The 25,338-nt window shown below is 39.4% G+C and overlaps 1 protein-coding gene across 8 annotated transcripts in view; it reads right to left on the bottom strand.

The window, feature by feature from the left end:
- Positions 1 to 25,338, bottom strand: part of LOC139785220 (uncharacterized) — a 121,498-nt gene that overhangs the window by 7,657 nt on the left and 88,503 nt on the right. For 3 of the 8 annotated variants that reach the window (XM_071724404.1, XM_071724393.1, XM_071724438.1), the window contains 4 exons: positions 18,220 to 18,319; positions 1,208 to 1,375; positions 851 to 1,006; positions 372 to 605 (listed from right to left, as the gene is read on the bottom strand). In XM_071724404.1, coding sequence (XP_071580505.1) covers positions 372 to 605; positions 851 to 1,006; positions 1,208 to 1,375; positions 18,220 to 18,319 — 658 coding nt within the window. Of the gene's footprint in view, positions 1 to 371; positions 606 to 850; positions 1,007 to 1,207; positions 1,376 to 6,015; positions 6,895 to 18,219; positions 18,320 to 21,526; positions 22,260 to 25,338 lie in introns of those variants that run through there. The other 5 variants (XM_071724415.1, XM_071724407.1, XM_071724432.1 and 2 more) reach the window with 5 other exon arrangements.

The raw sequence follows: 25,338 nt of genomic DNA, 5'->3' as shown, positions 1-25,338 counted from the left end.
GTATTCTGTTCTGTCAACGTCGATAGTGCAATAAAATCGTTTCTTGAAGCTTGCAATGGATTCTTTTTAGAAAAAGTTACAATAACATGAAGAAAAAATCAGATATTATATGTTGAATGTAATAACGCGCTGCTTGTTATTTAAAGTTACATAATATAGATATTATATATAAAATATATCTACTCAATGTTATTTTTAGTAATAATACATAAATATAAGAAAGGCTTTTCAAGCTCTAGTAAATATCGATTAAAAATAAGAATGTTGGCATTAAAAATTAATGTTGCATGTAAATATTATCCAGCAGAGAATAATTGTTGCGCCACCAGTCTAGCAATTAGCAGTCGACAAATAGAAGATAATAGACTCACCCATGAAGAGATCGGGCAAGTGCTCGACCACGGCCCACTTTGGATCCATTGGCACGTGGTTTTTGTCCGCGAGCAACCTACACACGTGCGCGACGCTCATCCCTTCGTCGACCAGGAGGCTTTTACCGCTGCCGTCCAACGTAAACGCTTTGATGAAGAGCTTCTGTACGCTCGCCTCGCGCATCTTCTCCAGTGCCAGGCGGATCTTCTCTGCCTTCGCTCTACTCGCTGCATCTCAAGAGATAATTGCAAACAAATTTACTCATGATGCACGATCCCATCTGACATAGATATAAATACAAGTAAAAATAGAATATTTGCCGTCCAAGTATTTTAAACAGATAAAATAGCGCACGTAAAACGAACGAATTTGAAGAAATGGGATTAACAAAATTTAAATTGGTCTCAATTAAATCGATGACTCAATCAACGATCTGTAGTTATCGATCGCGGCGTAAAGTAATAAAGTAAAGACTCACCGACAAGTTGGTGTGGTTGTTGCTGAGGAGCTGTGTGCATGGCGGTCTGAGGTGGCTTGTGTCCGGAACCGCTACTACTTGCCGAACTTTCGCTGGACAGCATGGACACCGTGTCCGAAAACGCACTGTCGTTATCGGGACTATCAGTGCGCATACCTATAATAACAAGATCAAACATAAATGCATATAAAGATAAAATATTTTAAGCTTTATTATGCACTATACATAATATAATATAATTTATAAAATTGCAAGTAATATAAAGTAGGTTGCTATATATAATTTAAGCAACAAATCAAATACAATAAATGCGAATAATATATCGCAAGAAAATTTCTTTGATATTCAAGCCCGTACCTCCTTCATTTTTGATGTCAGTGTTGTCGCCCGGATTGATCCTTGCGCTGGTGGGTCGTCCTGGCCTTTGTGAATCTGCCGCAGGAGTGGCGGCGATGTCGCCGTCGCAACGTCGCTCCAAAGCGCACAATTCACCGAGAATCGCGTCCAGGTCGACATCCTGAGAATCTGTAAAAGTACCATTGACGTGTGTTACATATTTTACGTTGGAAAAAAAAAGTTAAAAAATACACAGTTACTCTGCACAAAGAGAGCGATATATAAAATTTTCAACACTAAATTACTAAATTAGCAATATGTACATATTTACAATTTAAAAATTTATACGTTATTGGAAATAATGCGATATCTAAAGTCTTCAGTCTTTGTTTATATAATTTCAATATATTCTGAGATTGCATTGTTAAATCTATGTTTAGAAGCATAAATTACGCAAGATACAACATTAAAATATTTTATTTCCTGTTCGTTATCATCTTATCTTAAATCTACATTTACATTATCTCTTTACGATTATTAATCAAAGACTTTCGCCACGGTTTCTTAGGAAACGGTAAAGGTAAATTCGAGTCCCAGAGCGTCTGTCCTTATGCAAGCTCGTGTCATGTACACGTCATAATTACCACGTATCACTATCAATATGTGATAGCACGCATACATGGAACTCTTCGCAGCAATTAGCGAAATTAACAGTCGGCAATTCTGCAGCGGAGTATCTCACACGTGAATGTTCCAGTGTATAATGCGACATATACACTGCTCGAAAAAACGGCGGGTATAACAATCGCAAGGTTTCTATCGAGCTTTTCATCCACATGATAACGTTATATCAGTTGAGCTCTTTTTTTAAATGCTGATTATTCATTATCGATGGTAACTTATAATGTAGGGAATAATTATAATTATCGATATAACAAAGAAAACAATGCAATTTAAATTTGCATATAATTACGGTCAACTCTGCCCAGTGGGGCAGTTGTGCAAATATTAAAATGTAAAATCGTAAAACACTTGAAAAAAGAAAAGAAAAATAAGAAATGAATATAAAAATCGAAAGAATTATTTTCTGATGATTTTCTCTGAACTGAAACCAAAACGCACGTAATCGTACTTACTTCGCGGAACGTTTCGTAATCACGTTGGATGTTAGTAGTAATATGAATTTGTACAATTCACGGTAGGCGTGACACTCCGTCGGGTCGCAAAAGAGCGAGCGAGGACACTGTTGGAGATGCCTCTCTTTCGCTTTGCTGATACCATAAGTGAGTTTCAGGTCGCTACGAAAAAGTGCGGCGCGACGTGATTAATTGATAATGTGCGAATTAGTGTCAAGACTGCTTTCATGACCAACATAAAGCGACGATGCTTCTCAAACTTATCAAGAAAACTATAAGCATATCAGAATCTTTGTGTAATTTTATAACGATTAGTAGTCCAGACGATAAAGATTTACGCGATATCGTAAAATTAATGACACAAAATATTTAAAGGCCATTGTGAGAAAGTGCACGTTGCTGCAACTTTGATGACATTTTATTAGACAGCAATACGATAATATAAAGCACAATTGTACTATATTTTAATCGAATTATATATTTATGTTTGATACTGAAATAAACTTCGTCTCTCAGCTTTGACTTGATTTCTTACTCTTCTTATTTAAATCCCTTAGTCTCGACATTCGAGATATCAAACAATGGCAACTTCTTGCTCTTTGACCGTACGTTCTATTGCGTTTTAATGATTACACGCGATTGTATAGGCGCATGCAATTTAGCATGCAGTTTTCTGCAACTTTTCAGAACGCGACTCCTCGGCCGACGACGCCGCGTCGGTGAGTGACGTGCACCCCGCGGAATGCGAACGATATCGCCGCGCGAATCGTCACCGCGAAACCGCCGACGTCGACGTTGCGCGAATGCGAAAGAGAAGCCGAGGAATCTCGCGAACGTTTACCATGCAGATTCGTGTGCCTCGCCGTCCGCCTCGAATTTCTCACGCGTTGCCCGCGGTGTCCGCGTTGTTCACGACGGAGAACCGCCGAGGGAACTTCGAATTAATTATGGGATGTAATATTCCAGCTGATTTGCATCGCACAGACGCGTATTTGTCATAGATATAGGAGAAGTTTCTTACTCCAATATGACGAACGGATTATACATGTTAAAATTAATATCAGTTTAATCCGCTTTAAATTTGCATCTTCGTTAAGTACAAGAACGGATGCATGCAGCCGTCACGCTTAAAGTTGTATCAGATAATCTTTATGTAGACTTTTTGCATTCGTGACGGTGAAGTTGCAATCGCAGTCGTATTGTAATACGAGGCTGTGAATGTGTCAACTTTGGAGAATTAATGGGATTGCAGAGATGATATACATGTATACACGGGGGATCGCGGTATACGTGCTGTTCCTCAAACGAGTTACGTCGAATGAAAATGAAACCGGGGTGTGCGTGCATCGCACTTTCCACGAGGCGCGAACAACGCGCTAGTTGCAAGTCGCACCCGGCGACTACCGTTACGGCGAAGTTACGCGTACGCATCGTAACTTCATCGTGGCAAGCGAGCACCTCGACGATAAACCCAACCGGTCATCCGCATTCGGAAGACAACATGGACGGGAACGTGTGAGTCACGACTTTCCGACATGACCGATCTTCCAACGCTTCTAGCGATCGCTTTCGATAGCGGAATTCACGACGGAATAAAAAGAAAGTGGCGAAATCCGCAAGCAAAAGTTTTATCCGACACTTAACGTAAAGTTCAAAAAACAGACTTTAAAAAAAATGCAGAAGTACAAAAAGTTAGCCATTTTCTTTAATAATGCCAACTTTCCGTTAGGAAGTGACTAATTTGAATTGATAATAAAGGAATTATGCAAATTTGTTATAACTAATCTGTCGGAGTGTAAAGAGCGCGAAATTGTGTGTTAACTTCAGACTAACAAGTTCGTCTCAGGAAAAATTTAAGTCTTGGCTTAATTGCCAAGGTTCACCGTAGAAGGCGGACCGTCCTAGATAATCAGACTACATTCTCAGCTTGTGACGTTGTATTCGCGTGTAAAATAAAACAGAATCAAGTAAAGATAATCATCATTTTTTTCCTAATTATATGCCTATTATCAAGAATATTTATTTATTATTCTTTGTTCTTCATACTAAATAAAATTGAAAATAATTAAATAAAAATATCGTATTGACAAATAAAATGTGAGACTTAAATTAAAAAAGTTTCAAACCATGTCTCTCCCATAAATGAATTTTTCTGTTGTCTCAAAGGGCATTGAACTTAGTTCACGGACTTTGCCATATGCTATACTTAAAACGCCCTGTAATCGTTTTTCACGGCGATAAGACGTGGCTCTTGTCGTTTTTTCAGATTTGTTTACACGATGGTGAGATTTGTAGTGGTAAGTCTGTTCAAAAAGAAATTCAGACACGTATCGATCTCCTTCTCTGCGATATGACAAGAGGATAAAGAAAAATGAGAAATAAAGGATTGGGGAAAGGCACAATGCCGGCTTTTACGAGTCTCGTGGCTACGCCATTATCGGAAGGGGTCGTCGGAAAAAGATAAATGTTGGGTAAACACGGGAATGGTACGCAACGTATCTATCAGATTTACCTTATAGTATAATACATATTCCGTAGAAAGAGACGAATAAATTTGTAATAAAAGCGCTTTATGGTGTAGTAATAATTCATTTATATAATCTGAACTTAATATATAAATATCCTAAAGGGTCTCTGTAAAATTTCGAGTTTAAAAAATTAACGAGAAACCTGCGGAATAAATTAATATTTCGAAGTTACGGAAAATAAGTTAACAATTAATTAATAAAGCTTTCATACGAACTGTAGACTTTTCGAAGTTTAATTCGTTACGTAAGTTAAATAAAAAAAAAGAGATTAACAGCTCCCAATTATGAACAATGCAGTTTTAAATCTAAAACTACCTGCGAGATTTATGCGATTTAAACGCATGAAGAGCTTATATATCGCCACGGAAGGTAATATCTCGGAAGTTAATTATATAAAATTTTAGTTGCTATTTAAAATTAAAGGATTATGGTGGTTCCAAGCGTTATCGCGCCAAAATGTTTCTTTGTCGAGATTTGCTTAAAAGAAAATGGATAGTTTCATATAAAATTCATGTTCAAATTCATGTATATTTAAACATCTCGATTATATGCAAAATATGTAAATGCAAATAGTTGTAAAAACTTATAAATAAATAGATTATCGAAATCGCGACGAGCAAAATAGCAGTCCTGAAATTTTGCTCGAATCTGTTGTTTCTGCTGTAACAAGAATTGTTATAAAAGGCAACTTTCCACTGACTTTCGAAGTAAATTATCACATAGACGAATGCGTAAGTGTGACTCGGCTCGCCGCTAATTTACGAATTCTCGTCGGCGCGCGGCGCTAAATTACTGTAAATTTAGTCGAGCACATTGTCATGGCGCGGTTGTTGAAGGCTGCGCTTTCCTTCGATCTGCCGAGCACCGTTTATCAAGCATCGTATAAATTTTTACAATACAAATGTTCAAACGCTCAATCACCCTCCGCGTAATGAAATTGATAATGCGAACACACGGATTGCTCAAATTCTCGCCATTATAATTAAGACAACTCAGGCCTTATCGACATTGTTGATACGATAAGAAGCATCATTAATTTTACTGTTATTATTTTCTTTGCTGACCTCGAAAATATATATCTTGCATTCTTGTTAAGAACTACAAGTCGATTATTAATCTATCTTCATTTGTTTCAAATTGTGACGTTCAGAGAAATTATCTGTACCTTTGACTGTGAGGTAGCCCAATATGCTCTCGTTGCTACCGAAATGCCCGAGCATCTTCCACCCTGCCTGCCGAACGGGGCGTCGATCCTCTCGAGTACAATCCCGTTTCCCGTGCGATCGTCAATTAGCATCGCACCCCGATGAGCCTCTCATCGGAGCGAGAGACCGTCGTCATCCGACCATCGCCATGAGCGATTACAACATTCGCGTTTTGCATAATCACTTTTCCATTTAAGTGGAAATCAATTTGCCGAATTATCACTTCATAATCGTAGACGAGTTCAGTTCAGCATAACGTAAACCTTTGCAGCTACATCGAAGTCTCTACTTTGAAATGTCGATCGTTCGAGCGATCAAAGACGTCACTTTTAATCACTTTCCCACTATTAGCAAAGTAATTCTTGAATAAAATATCAATCGTTGAAAGAAGTTACATCGCGATGAGAAAGTCATGTGGACGCGGATTTTTATAGGTTAAATACTTTCGCGTTATGTTTAATTGACACCTAATCAATATCAAGTAAGTTTTCCTAATCTATCTATATAATTACGATAGGGGAAATTCTTAATCAAAATTAATTAACCTTCTGACGAAAATTTTTATCTTGAATAATCTCGCAATGTCGCATAGAATACGGAACAACAAAGATATTCCCGTGACTATATTTGTTTTTGTGAGAGCAGCCCAGAATAAAATAAATAAATAGAATTTGTATACGATAAGCAAACCGCACGACGTACGGGAAAAATTCAAAGCGCACGGTGGTTTTGACCTCCCGAAGGTGCATCGGAAGGTTAATCCCGGACCCCCGATCGGCTAGACTCGCAACGATGCACTGTCGACAAAGGGATACGAGCCACACGGTGAACACGACGCGCACATCGCGTGCGACGGCACTAGACTAAAGGCCTTAAGGTGAATATACTCGCCTCTCGCCGCGAGTTTTCCGCGCGGACGCGCGTTGCGCCTGCGTGTGGGTGCCTCGTGTCTTTGTATACCGTGCATGCGAGACTTATGCACGTTAAAAAGGGTTGAGAGTGCACCAGTTGACTTACGCAAACGTCTATTGACTATAAATAAAGCCCCCCTTCGAAACCGTGGCGCCATTTCGCTGTTAAAAACGTTCCATCAATCTGATCGTGCTAGGTTGTGCTTTTTAATCTTCTTAAACATGCAACGATAATCGACGTCAAATTGACACCTCTTGTATTGGCTATTTTGCACGATAAAGGGTCGTCGATGCCTGAAGTATGAGAACCTCTGTAAAAACTTCAGGGAATTTGTGGAATCCCTTTGATCGGTGGAGATCCTGTAGATAGTACAGGATGAGTCATCAGAAATAGAGTGTCTAAATATTTTTACATAGATTTATAAAAATCCATCATTTCCGTACGTCGTATAGTTTGCTTATCGTAGATAAATTCTAGAAATTTATTTATTCTGAACTACTCTCGCAAAAACAAATATAGTCACGCATCACGATCTAAATGACTCAGAATATTTCCGACATAAAACTTTATTCTCCTTAAAATGACTTGACGATATCTTGGCTCTTTATTAGTTTAATTATCACTTGCGGACGAATTTTGTCGTCAACGGCCAGCAAAGTTTACTCGCTTTAATTAACCACCTCGCACTTTAAGTGTCGCATTTATGTCACGCGGTAGGTGCGTACGCACAATTATGCGTGCAAAAGGGTTGAACGCGCCATTGACTTACGCAAGCTTTTATAACGCCATAAATAACCTAGTATATCCCTCTAGGTAGTAAAAACGTAATTTTATATAACAATATTACGACGTTACACATTGCACGCATAAAAATAATATTTTAAATAATATTCTCAAAACGTATTCTCGAAACATAATCGTGCGTATAATAATTGTGTTGAACTGTAATAATAGTCGAGCTTCGATTACGAAACATTGTTTAACGAGTTTAGCACAAATCGAGCATCGAGCCTATAACGCGATATCAGAAGGCGAGTACACACGGAGCAGAGAGAGTTCGTATTGATTAAAGTCTGGGCGCCAGAGTGACGATTTGATAAATGGTAAAGACGACGTCGGCATATGAGAGTACACCAAGGCGTCCACTCCACTGATCCGCGTGTCACCGAAATGGGGGGAAAGGTTTGTCCATTAGGAGCAACGTATTACGCAGAAAAATAATGAATTAACGTCAATATATTTATCGGCGCCTCGTCAAAACATGATCATGTTAGTCTTGTATTCTGCGAGGGGATATTAAATGCGAAAGATACCGGATATCTATTGTGCGACAGATATTTCTATTGTTTATTTAACAGCCCACTTTGCCGTATTACATTATATTATCATGCTATATCGTTAAAACATCGCAACTTCGATACGAAGTCGCAAGTCCCAGAGGCGATGCAATGTCACTTTATAAATATGCATTATTTCAGTTCTCCTGAACAGCTTTAATTTCCATCTTTCAGCACTCGTTTCAACGTGTCGAAAAATCCTAATTTATGCACAAAACAACAGCCGCCGATCAGCTGCGATTGGACGATCTGACACGCCGCAATTAGTCGAGTAGAACGAATCTCTCGCGGCGATCGGCTCGCTTTTTACCGCAGGCGGGTTTCGCGCGCGCGGTGAACCTTTTTTACTTTCCCCGATCGCGATCGCGAACGAGGAAGGAAGGGAAGGTTCGTTCACCCTGCCGATTATGCGAATACGCAAACGCGGCTCGATAACGCAGTAACCTAGATTAATCGAGCTGCATAAATCAGCCGAGCCGTCGCGGCGCGACGCGGCGCGCTTCTTCGGCAGTTCGGCTGCAAATATATTTTCGCGCTATTTTCGCAAACGCCTCTCTCGCTCCGATAAGCTCGTGCATAAACGCCAGCTTAACCATATAAATCATACTTAACCTCTCCCCCTCTGACCCGCGTGTATGATGTAATATGATCGGCAGGTTCCGTCGGCGTTCAACGTATTAATTATAAATTGATCCTTACTCCGTATACTTTCCCGAGGTAGAATTACGCCCGTTTAATTCTTTGGATTATGCGCCTGTACTTTAGACGTGTATCAAAGGGTCAAAACAACACTCAAGAGTTAGGTATAAAAAAGAGATACGTCAAACATTAGATCAATTAATCAATCGATTATGATATCGGCGTTTTGTTTCAATACTTCTTAATTGAACGAGTGATATCCTGTTCTCCAATAAACGTCCTCTGCACCTCGTGGGAAATATGTATTTCAACGTTGTTGGGCTCCAGCGCGATTGTTAATTAAAATAGTTACTGTTTTCCATCGCGAACGTGATGACTAATAAACGTCCGCACTCCTGAGATTATTTCTGCAAAGTTCAACGAATGTACTCGATCGGAAATTTCTCATAATTAATATAATGTTTAAAATTATATTAACTAGCAAAAGCATTTGCTTTTCCTCCGGCGATAGCAGAGATGTTAGAAAGATGTAGTAGTGACTTCACGTTTACACGTGCTGTGTGCAGTAACTTTTTGCTCGTAACCGATTGCACTGTAGCTGTTGCAGTCATTGCGCAACTTACTTTCATTGCGTGCTTTCATCTCAGATTGCGATCTTCGCGATAACGAATCGCGAGAGATATTTCTCTACTTTCTGAAATTTATTATTAATTTCCAACTTTCAAACAAAGTTTCGTTCCCCCGTAAAAATTTAATTGCATGCGCTGAACCAGTTTCGAAAGGCTTTTGCAATCCCGAAGCTGCAAAGAAAAGAATAATATATTCCTCGTCCTCCGATTTAATCACTCCGTAATGCATCCGAAATACATCAAGATCAAACCGGGACACTTTCGAGCGCCTCCTTCTCCGCAATTAAATGTAAGCGTAATTACTAAATTAATTATCCGGCGCGTCGGACACGAATTTAATCGATCGCCCCGACGTGTCTCGATCGAGTTTTCTGGACTAGCTGCGAAGAAAAAGTTGAATCGATTGATTAACGCTCGCGCGTACACGTGAGAAAATGTAAGTGCGAGTGTTAATGAAAGTGCAGGGGGAGACGGGGGTAACCCTTGCGTATCTTTTATTGGCAGAGAATCCGATCGATGCGACGTTCGTAGTTGCCTCGCATTTAACCCGATTCCGATGGTAGCTGGAAACCGGTCGCCGCGCCGTCCGAACGAGATGACGGATAAAAGCGATTAACCACTCGCGCGCGCGCTGCACCGGTTCGTTTTCCGCTCAGGCTGTTTTCCACGCGGCGTGAAATCGGAAAAGTGCCGGACGCCGATGCACGCACTCGCCTGTGGCTAATACATATTTACGCACTCCGTAAGCCTCGCACTTTCTACGAGATAGCGACCGGGCGCGAGTATAGTCGCTGTTTGCAGCGAATTATTACCGCGACGCCCAGTGGAAAATACAACGCAAAGATTTATGGAGAGATTCCACGAGGAGCCATAAATTTGGAAATTTTATACCTTGCAATTTGCAGTTTACACATATTGATTTCGCTGAAACAAATTGCGAAAAGATTGGCTGTATTTAATTTGTTACAATTAATGTAACGATCCCCGCGTGTAATATTTTCAAAGTTCTAGCCTACAATTAATAACCTAATTTTTTTCGCGAGTAACTGGTCGACTTTGTATTTTCTCTCTTTTGCATGTAAAACGCCCGCGGTGAGATCTCTGCTCGTTCCTAATTGGCAGTTGATACATCGCGCGAAATGAATGACACTCGCAATGGACCTCGCGTGTCGTAATTACCGCGGCAATTTGTCCGAGCTGCCGGCGGGCAGATTGATTTCCGCCAATGTCGATGACGGTTCAATCGGCGTTTTGCCAGCAACATTTGTAATTGTATGAAGACAATCCTGTTTGCGCTCTGGATTCTACGTTACCTGCTTATCCGCGTTCATTCTTTAATGCACTTTTTTTGCATTTCTACACACAAAATGATACCTATTATAAAAATATGTATTGCAGTCCCATTTACAAATCTGACATGGTTGATTACTTGCAGTTTCATGAATTTTCTTCTAACAATAAGTTCAATTTTATTCCAACTCACGCCAGTTTGATTTCTTCTTTTATGTAGCCATTCGTCTAAAATTAACTTAAATTAATTATTAAGAAACGACGATGTATTTTTATGTTTGAAAAGGACACAGAAATTTCTACGACATGAAGCCGCATAAAAATGGAAGATATGAAAAAATAATAAAAGGGAAAAGATAAAGAGGGGAAATCCAAGGTCGAACTACGATTGCGTGTCTAAACGAGCTTTGTTTAATTAACTAATGAGCCTCGCCCTTCGTGACGTGACTTGGCTTTGGTTCGGCAGATGCACCCTTCGTTGCGTGTCAAGTTTTGTCGGGACACGTGGATGCGCCGGAATGGAAAATCGCCAGTTAAACACGAAAGAATTATGGTAATTGAACCATTTGCATCTTTAACCCGCGGTCATTGCCGAGAGCATTACAATCTAAAAAAAATATTAATAGATAACAAAAATTCTTCAATCAATATAAAGTAAAAGCTTTTATCACATTATTAATTAAAATTTATATTAATTTATTGTTACATTTTAATAATCTTTTTTATTATTTATTATAACAAAAAGTTAACAACAAAAGTTAATAACAAAATTTTAAAACTTTAAGTTAGATCATATAACGCACGTCAACATACACAGAAAGATAGAATAAAACTGTGAACATTAATGGTCAGTATATACCTAATTGGTTAATTTCAGCGAGAATTAATTGCGAGGTCTTAATAATTAAAGAAATTATCACGAAAATGTGTGTCGAACGCCAATAAGAGAAGAGACATAATTAGCTAAACGTCAAGTAACAATTACTGCTGCGCGACGTACAGCTGAAGGCGCAGCTGTACACAAGCGTATTGCAATTATTAGAACTGTACCGTCGTGCGATTTCGAACCGTAATGGCAGTCGTTTGGTCTGTCGGGTCTGTCGTAATAATGATCTAATCTTCTAATCTACTGTAAGCATTTTTCACAATACGTTATTACTCTACTCTCTCGATAGAAAGAGAATAGCAAAGACATTAAACAGAAATATGAAGTACATTCTTGTTCTTAAGGAAGGCAGTTATTAAGAGGAGAGCATGAACGTATTTCATTATTTTCATGCATAACTATCTTCCGCTGGAAATATCTTGGAGTAAATCTTGTAAGTAAAAGCTACGCCGTCCTGCCGTTTCCGCGATGTCTATCTCGGGCGGAAGGACGTTCTCGGATTAGAAGAAACAATTTCTCGGAGAGAATATATTTAAGCGTTGAAAGGGAGTCTTCTCTCCATGGTAACGAATATTGCGGAGACGCGGCACCGAAACGGAGAGTAAATTCAACGGGCACTCGAGGAGGAGCCATCACGACAGCTCGAGCTGCGGCGAGATCCAAACAGGGGCATTAACGTAGATGTTGAATGGGGGAAACGAAACATTCGCTGTAACATTCGCAATCTCAAGGAAATCGACGGCGCCGTCGAGACGCTGAATTTTCTCGCGTACTTAATAAAATTTTGACAGGCGTGGATAACATGCCGTTGGATTAAATAAGAACATGATGAAAGAGGCACTGTTTTTTTTTCCAGCGAGAATTTATGAGACCTTGTTAATTTAAGAGGAGAAACTATCAATCAAGTTTATGAACTACGAAACGAAGTGGTAATAGGCGATTTTCTTCAAGTTTTAATATTTCCAGAACTGAATAATTTCATTGAATCCATTATTCTATAAAATCTTATTTGAGCATTTCACTTAATTTCACATAATTTACATATTTCATTTTCATATTATTTCTGGTATAAATGTATTTATTCCTATAATATTAATAACATATTATATTATGTATGTTCTCGTTTAATAAGTAGCAAATTTGCTTAAAGCTTTATCGTTTAAAAAAGAAAGAATGCTGACAGACGAAGAAGCTCAAGTCTCTCTCTTTCTCTTGAATTTTAAATCAAGTCTCACATGAATACTTAATCGTTCCGCACTTCTCAGTGGAATAATCTCTTAAAGAATAAGTTATTCTTTAATCAAAAAAAATGACTATTGAACCGCTTGTTTCGTAAAATATGGATATTTATTTTAAGTATTTTAACTGATACGCTCTTAAAACAAGATTCAGGTAACGTCTACAAATACTTGAATATCTTTTGACGAAAATAGTAAAAGAAGTAGCACGGTGAAGTCATCAAGGCGTCATACAAAGGAAGCGAGAAGGAAAGAACGAAAGGAGAAGAGAAGATGGAAAGTCTCGGTGAATATTCAGTGAGCTGCACAAGGAAGCGGATGATGCGGGGGTGGCTTAAAGAGAGATGACATTAAATGGGAACATTAGTAGGATGTCAAACGAGGCAATGACATTCTCTGACTCGCCTATAATTTTCATGGTATCCGCTCTGGGTCTTATGAATTTATTTGTGAGTTGTTTATGCTCATCTCATTATATATTAATGTTTTCTGCTCATCTATATCGTTCATTGGCGTAAGAAATATTTATGTGTAAATTTTAAGATATTCTGTCATCGCTCGAAATAAGAAGTGTAGACTTTATTTAATTATAAAATTATGTATATGCAAAATTAATTTAAAAATTCGTATATTGGGATATAAAATCGATTATTCAATTTGTTAATAGATCTTATACTTACAATTTTAAATTAATTTATTATAATATTAATTTTTTTATGTTATAAATAAAGTATAAATAAAAAAAATTCTACAAGAAATAGCAAGTAATAAGAAGGATTATATTTCAAAATTAGTTTCATCAAACGCCTCTAGCAGCATCGCGTTCAATCGACGAGAATTATCATCGCGTTGAATACCCTACGCTCGAATGAGATTGGAGACGTTTGACAGTCCGATATGATGATTTATGGGCGAGCGAGGAGGATTGATGCGTCCGTCGACATTGATCCCGTTAACAACAACGGTCGGTTCTATCCTACGAATTCCTGCAAATCGGCAGGAGCCGTTAAAATAACATCCGGTTGCGCTCAACACGACTGTGCGAGATGAAACAGCGGGTCGTTTCAATGGCGATCGCAAGCGACGTATAAAATTACGGAGCACCGAGACAGAATCGTGAATCTCCGTGGAATAATCGAGCGAACAAGATGGTTAGCTGGTGAGTGAAGCTGCTTATTAGAGATCTATAATTTCAGCATGAATTTCAAATGTCGAGCCATAGACGACGAAGGAAATTGTAAGGAAGCGCAATCCTTTGGATTCTTGAAGGAGAGTTCAATTAAAATTCGCTGTTATATTAATTTTGTTATCGGTATTCAGCAGGAATTTTATAACGTCGAGCAAGTAAAATAATTATAACGAAGATATCTTATAATAATGGCGATAAATATAAAGAGAAAAAGATATGGTGGAAAAACATTGCATAATGGACAAGAGATTTTAATGAATTGACTAACTAACTTACTTAACCGACACACTTTGCCTACTTTTACGATCAGAGACTGCTATCTCATTATCTTCGCATAATTCAAGATAGCCGTTTCCTATTCCTACCTCATTCTGGATTTCATTTTTCTTTTCCTTTCTTTTTTGTCGGTGATGCACTCCGCCAGCTTTGTGGCCATTGATACTCTCGGCGAAGCCTCATAAATAATTAAATATTCCGCGCAGCACACCGCATAAATTACTCTTAGCGCGTTTAACGGATAATTAAGTCTTTCTGCGCGAATAAATTACTTGTCGCGCTTGAATTCGAGTTACCGACCGGAGGCTCGAAAACCTGGAAAATATATCGTTTAACATTCATTCAATTAATTAATTAATTAATAACGAGAGATATAAAATGAATTCTACTGCAGATTTAAAAAAAACGGAGAAATTTCGTAGCAAATTTTGCAACAATCATTTTTAGGTATTGATAAACGGTGCAAATTGAATTTTTAGAGGCGAGCGTTAAAAGCGCGAGTTAACGGCCGGCAGTTAACATAGCGCGGCCGCGAAATGCGCAGCGGTTTCATACGGCCGTCCGAGAGAGGAAACGTTGAAACGTGCACGAGTAATAAAACCCCCGAGCTGTGCCCGAGGTAAAACCAGCGAAAAGGAACCGTGAATGGCCCCGGTAATGCATTAAACATTCCCACCTCGTTTCCCGACGGCGCGGCGTCGTTCACTTTGTCGACGATTCGTACCACTAGCCCGCGCCCGTGCCCGACGCCTTATTGATATTCTCTCCCTAACGACGGTCAAAACTCTGGCAAATAGATTGAGATCCGATTACGCTAATGCACGCATTACCATTAATTTAACGACGTTACGTGGCCGGCTTCGTTCCGTCGTGAGTATCGCTTCGCGAAGCCGCACGCGATACGCTCGTGCCGATTGTATGTATCTTCGCAATAATCGGAATTAAAATTCCACGTTGCAATTAAAACGATTTATAATACGGTCGGCGATGCCGGTGGAACTCGCCTGATAACTAAATCTTCGCTGAAACTTCGTTTCCCGACCAATTTCGAACTTGAAGGAAAGTTCCCTCTCGGATTTTAGACAGCGGGAAAATCTGTTCCAACGCTAATTTCTCAGATTTTGCGTGAAACCGCGCGACAATGCAATCACATCACGATGGATCCTACGGGTTTTCTATCGCGAGCGAACGGTCGTTAGGATTTCGCACCCTTCGACGACGCTTTACGATCGTCTGCGCGATCTCGTCTCTTCGATTCGCCGCGCCGGTGCTACCGTAATCGTAATGTTGCGCTTTACGGGCGCTTTATTGTGCGCGCGTGACTTCGCGTCGATTCGCCGTGATTTAAGGATGGCACTCGCGAGAGAATATTGCCGGTGGATCCCGGCCGTCTAGACTCGGTGTTGCTCACCCAGGATGCACGGGCTTGCAATATCGGTTTAACGATGGCAAGGTGGAGCGGAAGAATGTTCTCTTCGAGCTTGCGAAAGCACCGTCCACGATGGAGACCATAAAGAACGACGAGCGAAATTTCGTATTTGAAATCCGTGCGATGCATCTGCTTGCCTCAGGTTGATGAAATTTTTATTTTTATTCAACATATAAAATAATTTGTTCTCTGATAGATATATGAAATATTTGGATAAAACTAAACGCGAATATTTTTTTATAGAGAGATGGACCTCACAATAATATTAGTAAACGAATAGCAAAAATAGGAAAGACATCGTAGTTTCGCAGCGCGGATTGAATCGACGCCCGTCTGGCGTGCTATTTTAATGCGGGAGATGATCGATTAAGTATTCCACGTGCGGCAAAGGCGCGTGGCCGTAATTGAATGCACGTCTCAGGATTTTTCACGCATCGCGAAACCCGAGCATCACGCCCTGAAAATACCGTAACGAGAATTCCGATGGCTTGGGGTAGGGGTTTGTTTCATCGTGCTTTACGATTTACCGACCGTCAGCAGCTCTCAAATCGAGAGACAAGAATATTTCTTGAGAAACAAGAACGTCGCAATTTACAAACTTCTGAAACTTTTAAATATAAAACTCTAATTTTTATTCATAATTAACTTTTCAGCAAATTTATTTCATAATAGGTATATTTATAATTCCTTGATAGAAAAAATACCTAATTTCTTATTTTAGTAGATTAAAGTTCAATTTTATATAATAACATTATAAATCCTTTTTTTGTGACATGTACACCAGAGAAATAGGTCAGTTTTCACAGATATTTTTATTAAATTGCAAATTTACGAAGATAAATTATTCGGTGAAAAAACGGAGTTAATTAAATTTTATACAAATTATGGATATATAAATAGAATCGCAGCTTAGCGTATTAGTGTAAGCTCCCAAATGTTTAATGCGAAAACGGCTGATGAGCACCTCTATCGTACAATGTGTGAAATACTAAGGCCGTACGCGTGTCTCGCTTAGGGGCCGACAGTTCCCAGATGAATCATTAGCCGGGGAGGCAAAAATAATAATCCCACCTCTGCGATAAATTCGCCGCATTATATATAACTCTCGATCTTTGCATCGCGCAACAACAATATATCACCGTATCGATTGTCCGCCCCCAGGTTCTGCATCGAGCGAGTCGAGTCGAGAGCTTGCAGGCGGCAGCAACGATGGAGAGATGAAGAGATGAAGAGAGATCGTTGTGGCCATCGCACGCACACTCTTTCGAGAATCTTCCGGCGCGAGCCGGCCCGCCCGTTCCTCCGCTTATAATCGCGTTTCGCGCAGTTATACTCGTATGCGTGAGTGGGCGAAGGTAAGGTATGAGAACAGAAACCGAGAGGGAGAATCGTGACTGTAACGGCGTGTATAATGAGAGGGCAATATTCATAACGATCACTATGAGGTGCATAAAGCAGAATATTCATAAATATCTGATATAAAAGTCAAACAAAATATGTATACACGTTTTATTTAATATTATGGTTATATCTGTGTATAAATGCAAGATATTACAGAGAATATTCAGTTCGCGTGAGCTCAAATTATTTTCCAAATGAACAATCGGGTGAATATTATTATCGGAACTGGAAATACCTCAAAGGAACGTATTGGATCATATGGACGATCAAAGTCGACCGCAAATTAATTTCCTACCGCTCGAGAAAGCAGCAGTCAATCGACCAAGAGGCGGCATAAAGTCGAGCCGGTAGTGGCCGCCTAAATCGGAAATAAATGGTCGAAATAAATTTTTGCGACAAGGAGATATGTATCGCGTCTCGTTAGCCGTCTCGCCGATCGATCTTTGTCACGCGATTAATGTCTCGACGCGACGGAGCGAAATCCGCGTAGGGGCCGCGCAGGAGAGAGCCGCACAGGAAGCGCCTGAAAAATTCACGCACCACGGGAGACGGCCGCTTCCAGCCTTCGCGAAATCGAGGAGGAACGAACGATAGAACTAGAACGCGCGTGTATCCGGGGCGACGAGATCGCGAGAGGAGCTGCCGATCGATTGAGAGGGAACGTCAGCGAGATTCCATCATTTCTACTTGACGGGGTGAGGAAAATCGGGCGTGGAGAGAAGAAAAACGGCGGAAAATCGGGGGAAAATCATCAGGCAGGCCGGACGGCCTCGAGTGGTCGACACACGTCGTTCAAAGCGACTTTTTTGCCCCACGCACTCGGGGAAACATCTCGAGTCTGGCACGTGTTAAGATCACCGACAGATCGAGTGACTTTTCTGGGTGAAAAGCGGGGTCGATAAACTCGTGCGCGAGCGAGTGGTATAACGCGAGCTTACCTTCGAGATTCGCCATGGAGAATCTGTAGCTGTCGATCCTCGGCGTGTTGATGTCCGAGTTAAAGGGCCTGAGGGTCGCCGAGCTCACATTGTCAAGACCCTGCAACACGAAAGATAGCAAACACGTTAGCTTTACTCCCATTGCAATCGAGGAATGTGGCTTGCTGTAACGTGTTAAGCAAACAAGGGCAACGACCTGTCGCAGCCATCTGTCTTCTCAAAGGATTCCTGAGTTGATAGAGAAGATTAAAAGTCTCATTTCTATCCAAACGATTTAATAAATTTAATAGTAAATGTAAGATAGTAAGACTGCACGAATATTGAAACAATAATATTATAATAATTACACAATTATTGTAAATGATATTTTTCCAGATAAATTATGAATGTATAAGAAAACTTTTATAAATATGCTATCTCTTCTTCTCTTACGATCAACACCGATTTTAATTTCTTTTAACACGTACAAATTTAGTGTGTGGATTAGATAAAGCAGACATGCCAATATATTCTTGAATATCTGAGTTGCCAGCCACGAAAAACGTTGTGTTATATATACCACGTAACGCAAAAAGGTAATATTCAAATCGAATCCGCACCGAGAAGTAACTCCGGCATTTCTTCGACCTTAGGAACCCAAGTCAATCCGTAATCCGTTCGAAATCCTTTTACGTTTCCAATCCCCGATTGCGGATGAGATTTGTAAAATCGGAAGCACCCACAACGAAACTTCGTAATACATGCAATTCTCTCCGTTCTCCCACAGAATAAAATAGTTGAGCTATACTATTAATTATGAAAAAATACATTGTTTGCATATTATAGAGAAATTAAGTTCTCGTACAAAACCATCGAATTTGTTTAATTTTCGTAGAATAACGGAGGAAGAAATGAATTTTATATGATTGTACCCAATCAATAGACTTCATAAAAGTTTTCCCAATTCGTTTTAGATCGCATCGTAAAGTATTCAATTTTTTTTCAATTTTTAATTTTTAATATGCTGCGGAATTATTTTACTATGCACAAATAATAGAAACGTTAGTATAACATATTAAAATGTTAGTATAATCAATTTCGTAGATTTGATTTTTTTTTATGTATGGACATTGACTTGCAACCTATTTTTCATCGATATCGAGTAATATACAGAACATTTTCCATTACAGAAAACATCCGTGATATGTTCTGGTTTTCACTGTAGATCATCAGAAGATTAATCGAGAAAGAAGAGAAGAGAGACGCGATGTAATCTGTTTCGAAATTAGTCCCTGCCAATCGTGATAATTAATCTTAAGAAACTGGCTGCTCGGAATGTAAATTATTGGATATCCTCGCGATAATGTGCTTGCAATGAATTTTTTAAACAATAATAGTGAAATTAGTTGATTACACCAATTATGTAATAATATGTTATACGTCTGTCCGGCAATTTTTATATATGCATGTATTTTAAACACCTAACATAAATATTCCGCATTTTAATAAAAATAAAAGAACAGCGTTTATTCTCAAAACTGTTGTTACGGAAAATGTCCCACTTTAGATCTTATTATAATCTTTTAGTACTTTTATTAGGAGTAACTCTCTTATTAGAGGCAGAAACTATATTTTTAACAGCAGCTTCCGTAAGATAAAAATAAGTAGCCTTTGTGTTATCGTTAAGTCGGTGATACGAAGTTGATTAAGCCTCTTCCTTTCAACATTTTGCGCGATAAAATCATGCCAGCGACGAGCGGAGAACGTTGCTCCTCAGCTTCTGAGGATAGCATCAACGAATAAGGTGCCTTCTATAATCGTGCGCGCGCGTGCTTTTACATGGGCAACCTGACTGGCACGCATCGATAACCCTAGAGAGGTACGGGTTATGGTGAACGACCTGGTGGTCACTACTGGGTCACTGAAGTTTAATGCTCGAACTAGGTAGCTCGATACAATGTAAATAGACCGCACGACCACCTTGATGTCAAAAGGAAACTGGCGCGCCGTAAATTGTCTAGAAGGATTTATAAACAGCGGCGATATAGAAGCGTGAATGCACAAGTACTCATTGTTCTCTGAGCGTTGCGAAATTATAGTTAGCAGTCCGGGAGTTCATCTATATAGGTGTAGATGTGTCCCTGAAGCTACGTGTGTGTTCGTCGCATATTTCAGTTATAGAATATTTGTTCCAATATGTGACCGCAGAGATATATTATTCGCGATATTATATTATTACAAATTACACGCGCAGTGCCACACGACCTCAACTGCGGTTTGCAACAGCATTGTACTTGACGTAATTCATAAAATATAGAGATGCACTGAGAGAGCGAGAGGGAAAGAGAGACTCTTTGGGTTAAATTTTCCAAATTATTAATCACGATCGTTTGTTACTGATATATACATAAATTTCACAAAGCTTTCTTTATGAGAAACAGTTATAAAAGAATTACAAAGAGAAATTTTTTAATGTCTTTCGTCAAAAAATTGCATTACTATTTCCGATGCGATCTCTCTTCTCTCGAACTTCCAAATTTTTTACCGCATTCACGCACGGTCCGTGTTCGCTGGATACTTCCTATCCGATACTCGTACCGTATCGGCGATGAGCTCGGTGTGGGTGTGGTGAACGACCCGTTAACCATCATTCGGCCGACCGACGCAACAATTAGATCCGCACGGATAATGCCGGCTCTTCCTGTAACGCGAAACCCCGCGGACGTTACGCCCGTGTCTCGTTTCGTGCGTATTCCCGTATTCCGTATTATCAGCATAGTTGCATTAAACCCCGGAATACCGAGCTCGACATGAAAGCTATATTTGGTAGATTTTAACTGTAACATTTTATCGCGCCCTTATCTTAAGGCTTATTGACCTTTATTCCAACCTTCTTCCGACATAGATAAAATTGTATACATGTAAATGTATTATAATAGCAATAAATTTGAGTTTCCTGATACAAAATATTATCTGACGTACGTATTATTATAGTGTTGTAATTGTCATAAATAAGAAAAGTTTTAACGAGGTGTCCAATTAAAGAATTTCGTCAAATAATAGGAAAATCCACGAAGAACGTGAAAGAGGACCACATGGAAGGTTAAGACATTTTTCGAATGCTTTAAATATTTCATTTTCTAAGCATCGATTTCAATTTATCGCAATATTATTCAGCAGGAATAGGTGAGAACGAGGCGTCGTTTAACTTCAGTGAAACTTCAGCCAGGCTCCTTCGGGAGCTTTTATTGCCGCACAGCGGTTTGCATAGCCAAGTGTGTAAATTCCGTGGGACGCGCGTTGTTCGCATATTCCAGTGCGTACTCACATCTTCCTGAGCCTTATGGCTCTTCCATCGAAATAGCCTGTCCATTTGGCAGGTGGCGGAAGCTCAACGATTCCCTCAAACTTTGCGGAAGATCACTTGGCTCCCATATCGCGCGACTTCATCGACACCCGGATGTCGCACGTGGACGGCTTCATTAACACTCGACATATTTCGATTCTGGACGGATCGAAACGCCCGAACGTACCGTCCTGCGGTCACCCTCTTTCAACACTCTAAGAAATTAGCATGTGTTTCCAAGGGCAACAAGATAACAGCGCTATTATACCTAAACTGCCAAAAAATCGAAGGGTGTTGCTAACACCGCACTGTTTGCGATTTTTCTTATTAAAAAAAAAAAAGAGAACTGATTCAAGTGCCTCATTATTTTTTACTCTATTAAAAATGGCACTCACTATAATTTTCCATCGTTTTCGTGAATTTTTTCATAACAGACTTCTTCCGGTATATAAATATATCTAGACGTCTGAAATTGTAAAAAAATATCTTTCTTCTGTTTCTTTTTTATGTTAGAGAATTTTCTTGCAGTCAAAAGCAATCGGGATCGATTAATAAAATTTGTGAAAAAAATCGCCTTTGAGGTACAATCTAAACCATACTGTCTACAGTTGCTATTATAGCTATAGTCGCTGCTGCAGTATTAATTAGATCGCAACGCACAGATTGAGGGGAACGGACGGTTGGAAACGCGCGGACGGACGCGGTATCGCGGCTGTCGTTGTGATACGAGCACTGGATGCTGATCCGCGAGGGATTCAACGTGGAGGCCGGTCGGTCCACATCCCACTCGCCCTCCCGATTCCCTCCGCCGCATAGAGGACGGCGCCGAGGACCTCTCTTTCTCTCTCTCTCTTTCTCGTTCTCGTTCTCTCAATTCCTGGCACCAGAAGCGCCTGCGCGTCTATCGATTCCGTCGGTTCCCGCAGGAACACCGGACGCAACGCCTTGCTTCCTGCGTATCGTTCTAGTCAGGATACTAAAGTGTCCTTGGTCAGCGATCCCTTTACCGTAGATCGTGGAACTTTTTCTTAATCGACTCGAGAGATAGCTTTCCGACGAGCTCTGAATTGCAAAAGTTCTTCAAAAATTCATAGAGATACGAAACTTTCGATGAGAGTAAAGCTACTTCCGGTTTGTCGAAAAACAAAATGTGGAATAATATGAGCTTTAAATAATCTTTGATTTTGTCAAGCTATCAGTATAATGAAAACAATATTGTTATTAATTTTAGTTTATTTCTAAATTACACACAAGTTCTAGCTTTTATTTTATATTATACCTTAAATAAAAGAATATAAAAAGCTCTCGTCATTTAAATCATATTATTCTAAAGGAATTAAATTCTTGAAATAAATTCATTAATTTCGTTCATTCATGAATATTATTATTAGATTAAATATATAATCAATTGGGCAAAAGAGGTTTTTTATAGCTGTTAATTTATGTTTAAAACTCCATTAATATTAACTTTTAAATTTACAATTTTTAAATTACATATTAAGAATTCAATTTTCTCACCATTCAAAAATTGCTGTAATCCTCTGCTCTATTAAATAACAAATGTTTTAGTATCATAACCATGTATTTTATCTGCTATTTTATCCTGGCGCGTCGATGAACAAGCCTGTCGTCTTGTTTGCAACCACGATTGCGTGCATTCGCACCCCCTGCAGCAATCGCGTTACAAGAAGGTGGAACTCCAAGTTAATCCCCGCCGAGCTTGGATCGAGAGGGATGATGACATGTCGAACGAGGCGATTCGACAGTCATTCAAATGCAGCTTTGCCAATTAATACGATTAATAATACATCACATATACATCTATTATTAAAATATGCGCTATAATTTTACATAATGTATATTTTTCTAAATTTTATACTGCGCGATAAATTGTAACTTCCTAATTAATTTTTTGATGAAAGAACAACGTTTTTACTATCGATCGGCGATTATTGATGAACTTCCGATTTTATTGTATAATTTAATATATTTAATATTTAATACATTTGAGTTGCATGCATGCTTATGCATGTATAATTTTAATTTTTTTTTAGATGTTGGAAAACACTCTTGCTTTATTCTCTTTTGCTTTCCCGCATTATAAAACAATTTAATTGTCTCTAACAATACAAGGTTTGATTTTAAAAGAATGGTCGCATTGTGGAGACCATCCGCATGCATGCAGGCATCTACATGTACTCGATAAATGCGTTCATGGAGGTGTACGAACTCTCTCGCGTTGATCGCCAACGTGCAATCCGATTCTTCCACCCCGAAAAATACCGCTCGTCTCGCCAACATTTAACAGAACAAATCGCTTAAACTCGTGGCAAATTCGACGAAATCAACACAACATAAAATCGCTATTAAACTTCACGTTTAAATCTTTGAACGAAGTTAAAATTTGCTTATTGTTAGTTGAAAAGTTTGCGGAGCTTGCGAAGTTCACGACTTTTCGCGTAATTTCGCAAAGTGGCTGAGAACGCGGTGGCGCGTATTCTGGTCTAGAAATCCCAGAAACGTGGCAGAAGCAGAGGATGCAAAGGGAAAGGGTAATTATAGACTCGTTGCCGAGGCCGGCGGTGCTCCCTACGGGACTCTCACACTCTTCGTTTTGCGAGCGACGAGAAAAACGAGTCCGATTCGAAACCGAGGCCGCATGTATCTTCCTCGCGCCTTTAATGCTAAATGTAGCTCTGATTTTTCCCGCATTGAAATCGAAATAATTCAAGGAGAAACTTCATTACCGTTTCTTTAAATATCTTTTAAATATAGGAAATGAAAAGGTTCTTTATCTTCGAATCAAATAAAAAGGATCTCATATCTTGCGACGGCGTAAAATAACATTTTTAATTTATACGCTATTGAATATTTAAATATTATCATTTAATATTTTATTTTGAAAATTAAAATGTATATTTCGAAAATCTCAAATGTGCGCAAAGTCCGATTTAAAAGTAATACTGAATCTCATATCACATTTGTTAACCGCTGTCTAAGAGTAATTCATATTGAATACATACAATAACTTTGCCACAGAAGCCGTTGAACGGTTCGAGTGTACCTCGCGATCCAGGAAATCATCTTGTCGAACGTCGTTCTTCGACAGAGAAATATTCACCACGTCCAAGGGACGTCGTTGACCGACTACGAGACACGTTGAAGGATAAATATGCGTCGCGACGACGCACTTATGTGCTACCTCCCATCACGTGTTTGCATATCCGATACGAAGATGCGTTCGCGGATCTACAGGACATCTCAAAGCTACTTGCGTAAATTTTTATCCAAGAATTTTTATAATAGATTCGAGATTGAAAAATCAGTTTACGTTCGTTCGAATTTGGGAGCAACCCTAAACTTAATCTATCTCCTATATACCGTAGACTTAAAAAAATGATTGAAGAGAAAGATAATACATTTTTTTTCATGTTCCCGAGTCACATCGCATTGCTTTTAGCTCATCCATCATAATGAGGCTTTATTGATTTCTTCAGATTAGTATTAAGTTCAGAATTGAAATCCAACGCGGCGAAAACGGATCGTCCTGTATAACGATGTGTGCACACATACACACACGCGTGTATTGATGGAGAAAACCGATCGTTATTCACTGGTCTCTCGTACAATGCGCGATGCACTAGAGACATGCACGTGCACGGACGATGTCATCGCGCCTCCTCGAAGATAAGATGTTACTCACGGCGCTTTTCAGCGCGCGTGGTCCTCCGCGCGGACGAGCGTGAAATCTCGACAGGCATCGCGAACAATACTCGCGTAATATATAGCGATGC

Source organism: Temnothorax nylanderi, unplaced genomic scaffold (genome assembly GCF_030848795.1).
Source record: "Temnothorax nylanderi isolate EJ_2023f unplaced genomic scaffold, tnyl_v1.0 TNYL_tig0008_pilon, whole genome shotgun sequence".
Lineage (NCBI taxonomy): Eukaryota > Metazoa > Arthropoda > Insecta > Hymenoptera > Formicidae > Temnothorax > Temnothorax nylanderi.
Note: the sequence above shows the minus strand (reverse complement) of the source record. Positions and strands in the feature narration are given on the sequence as shown.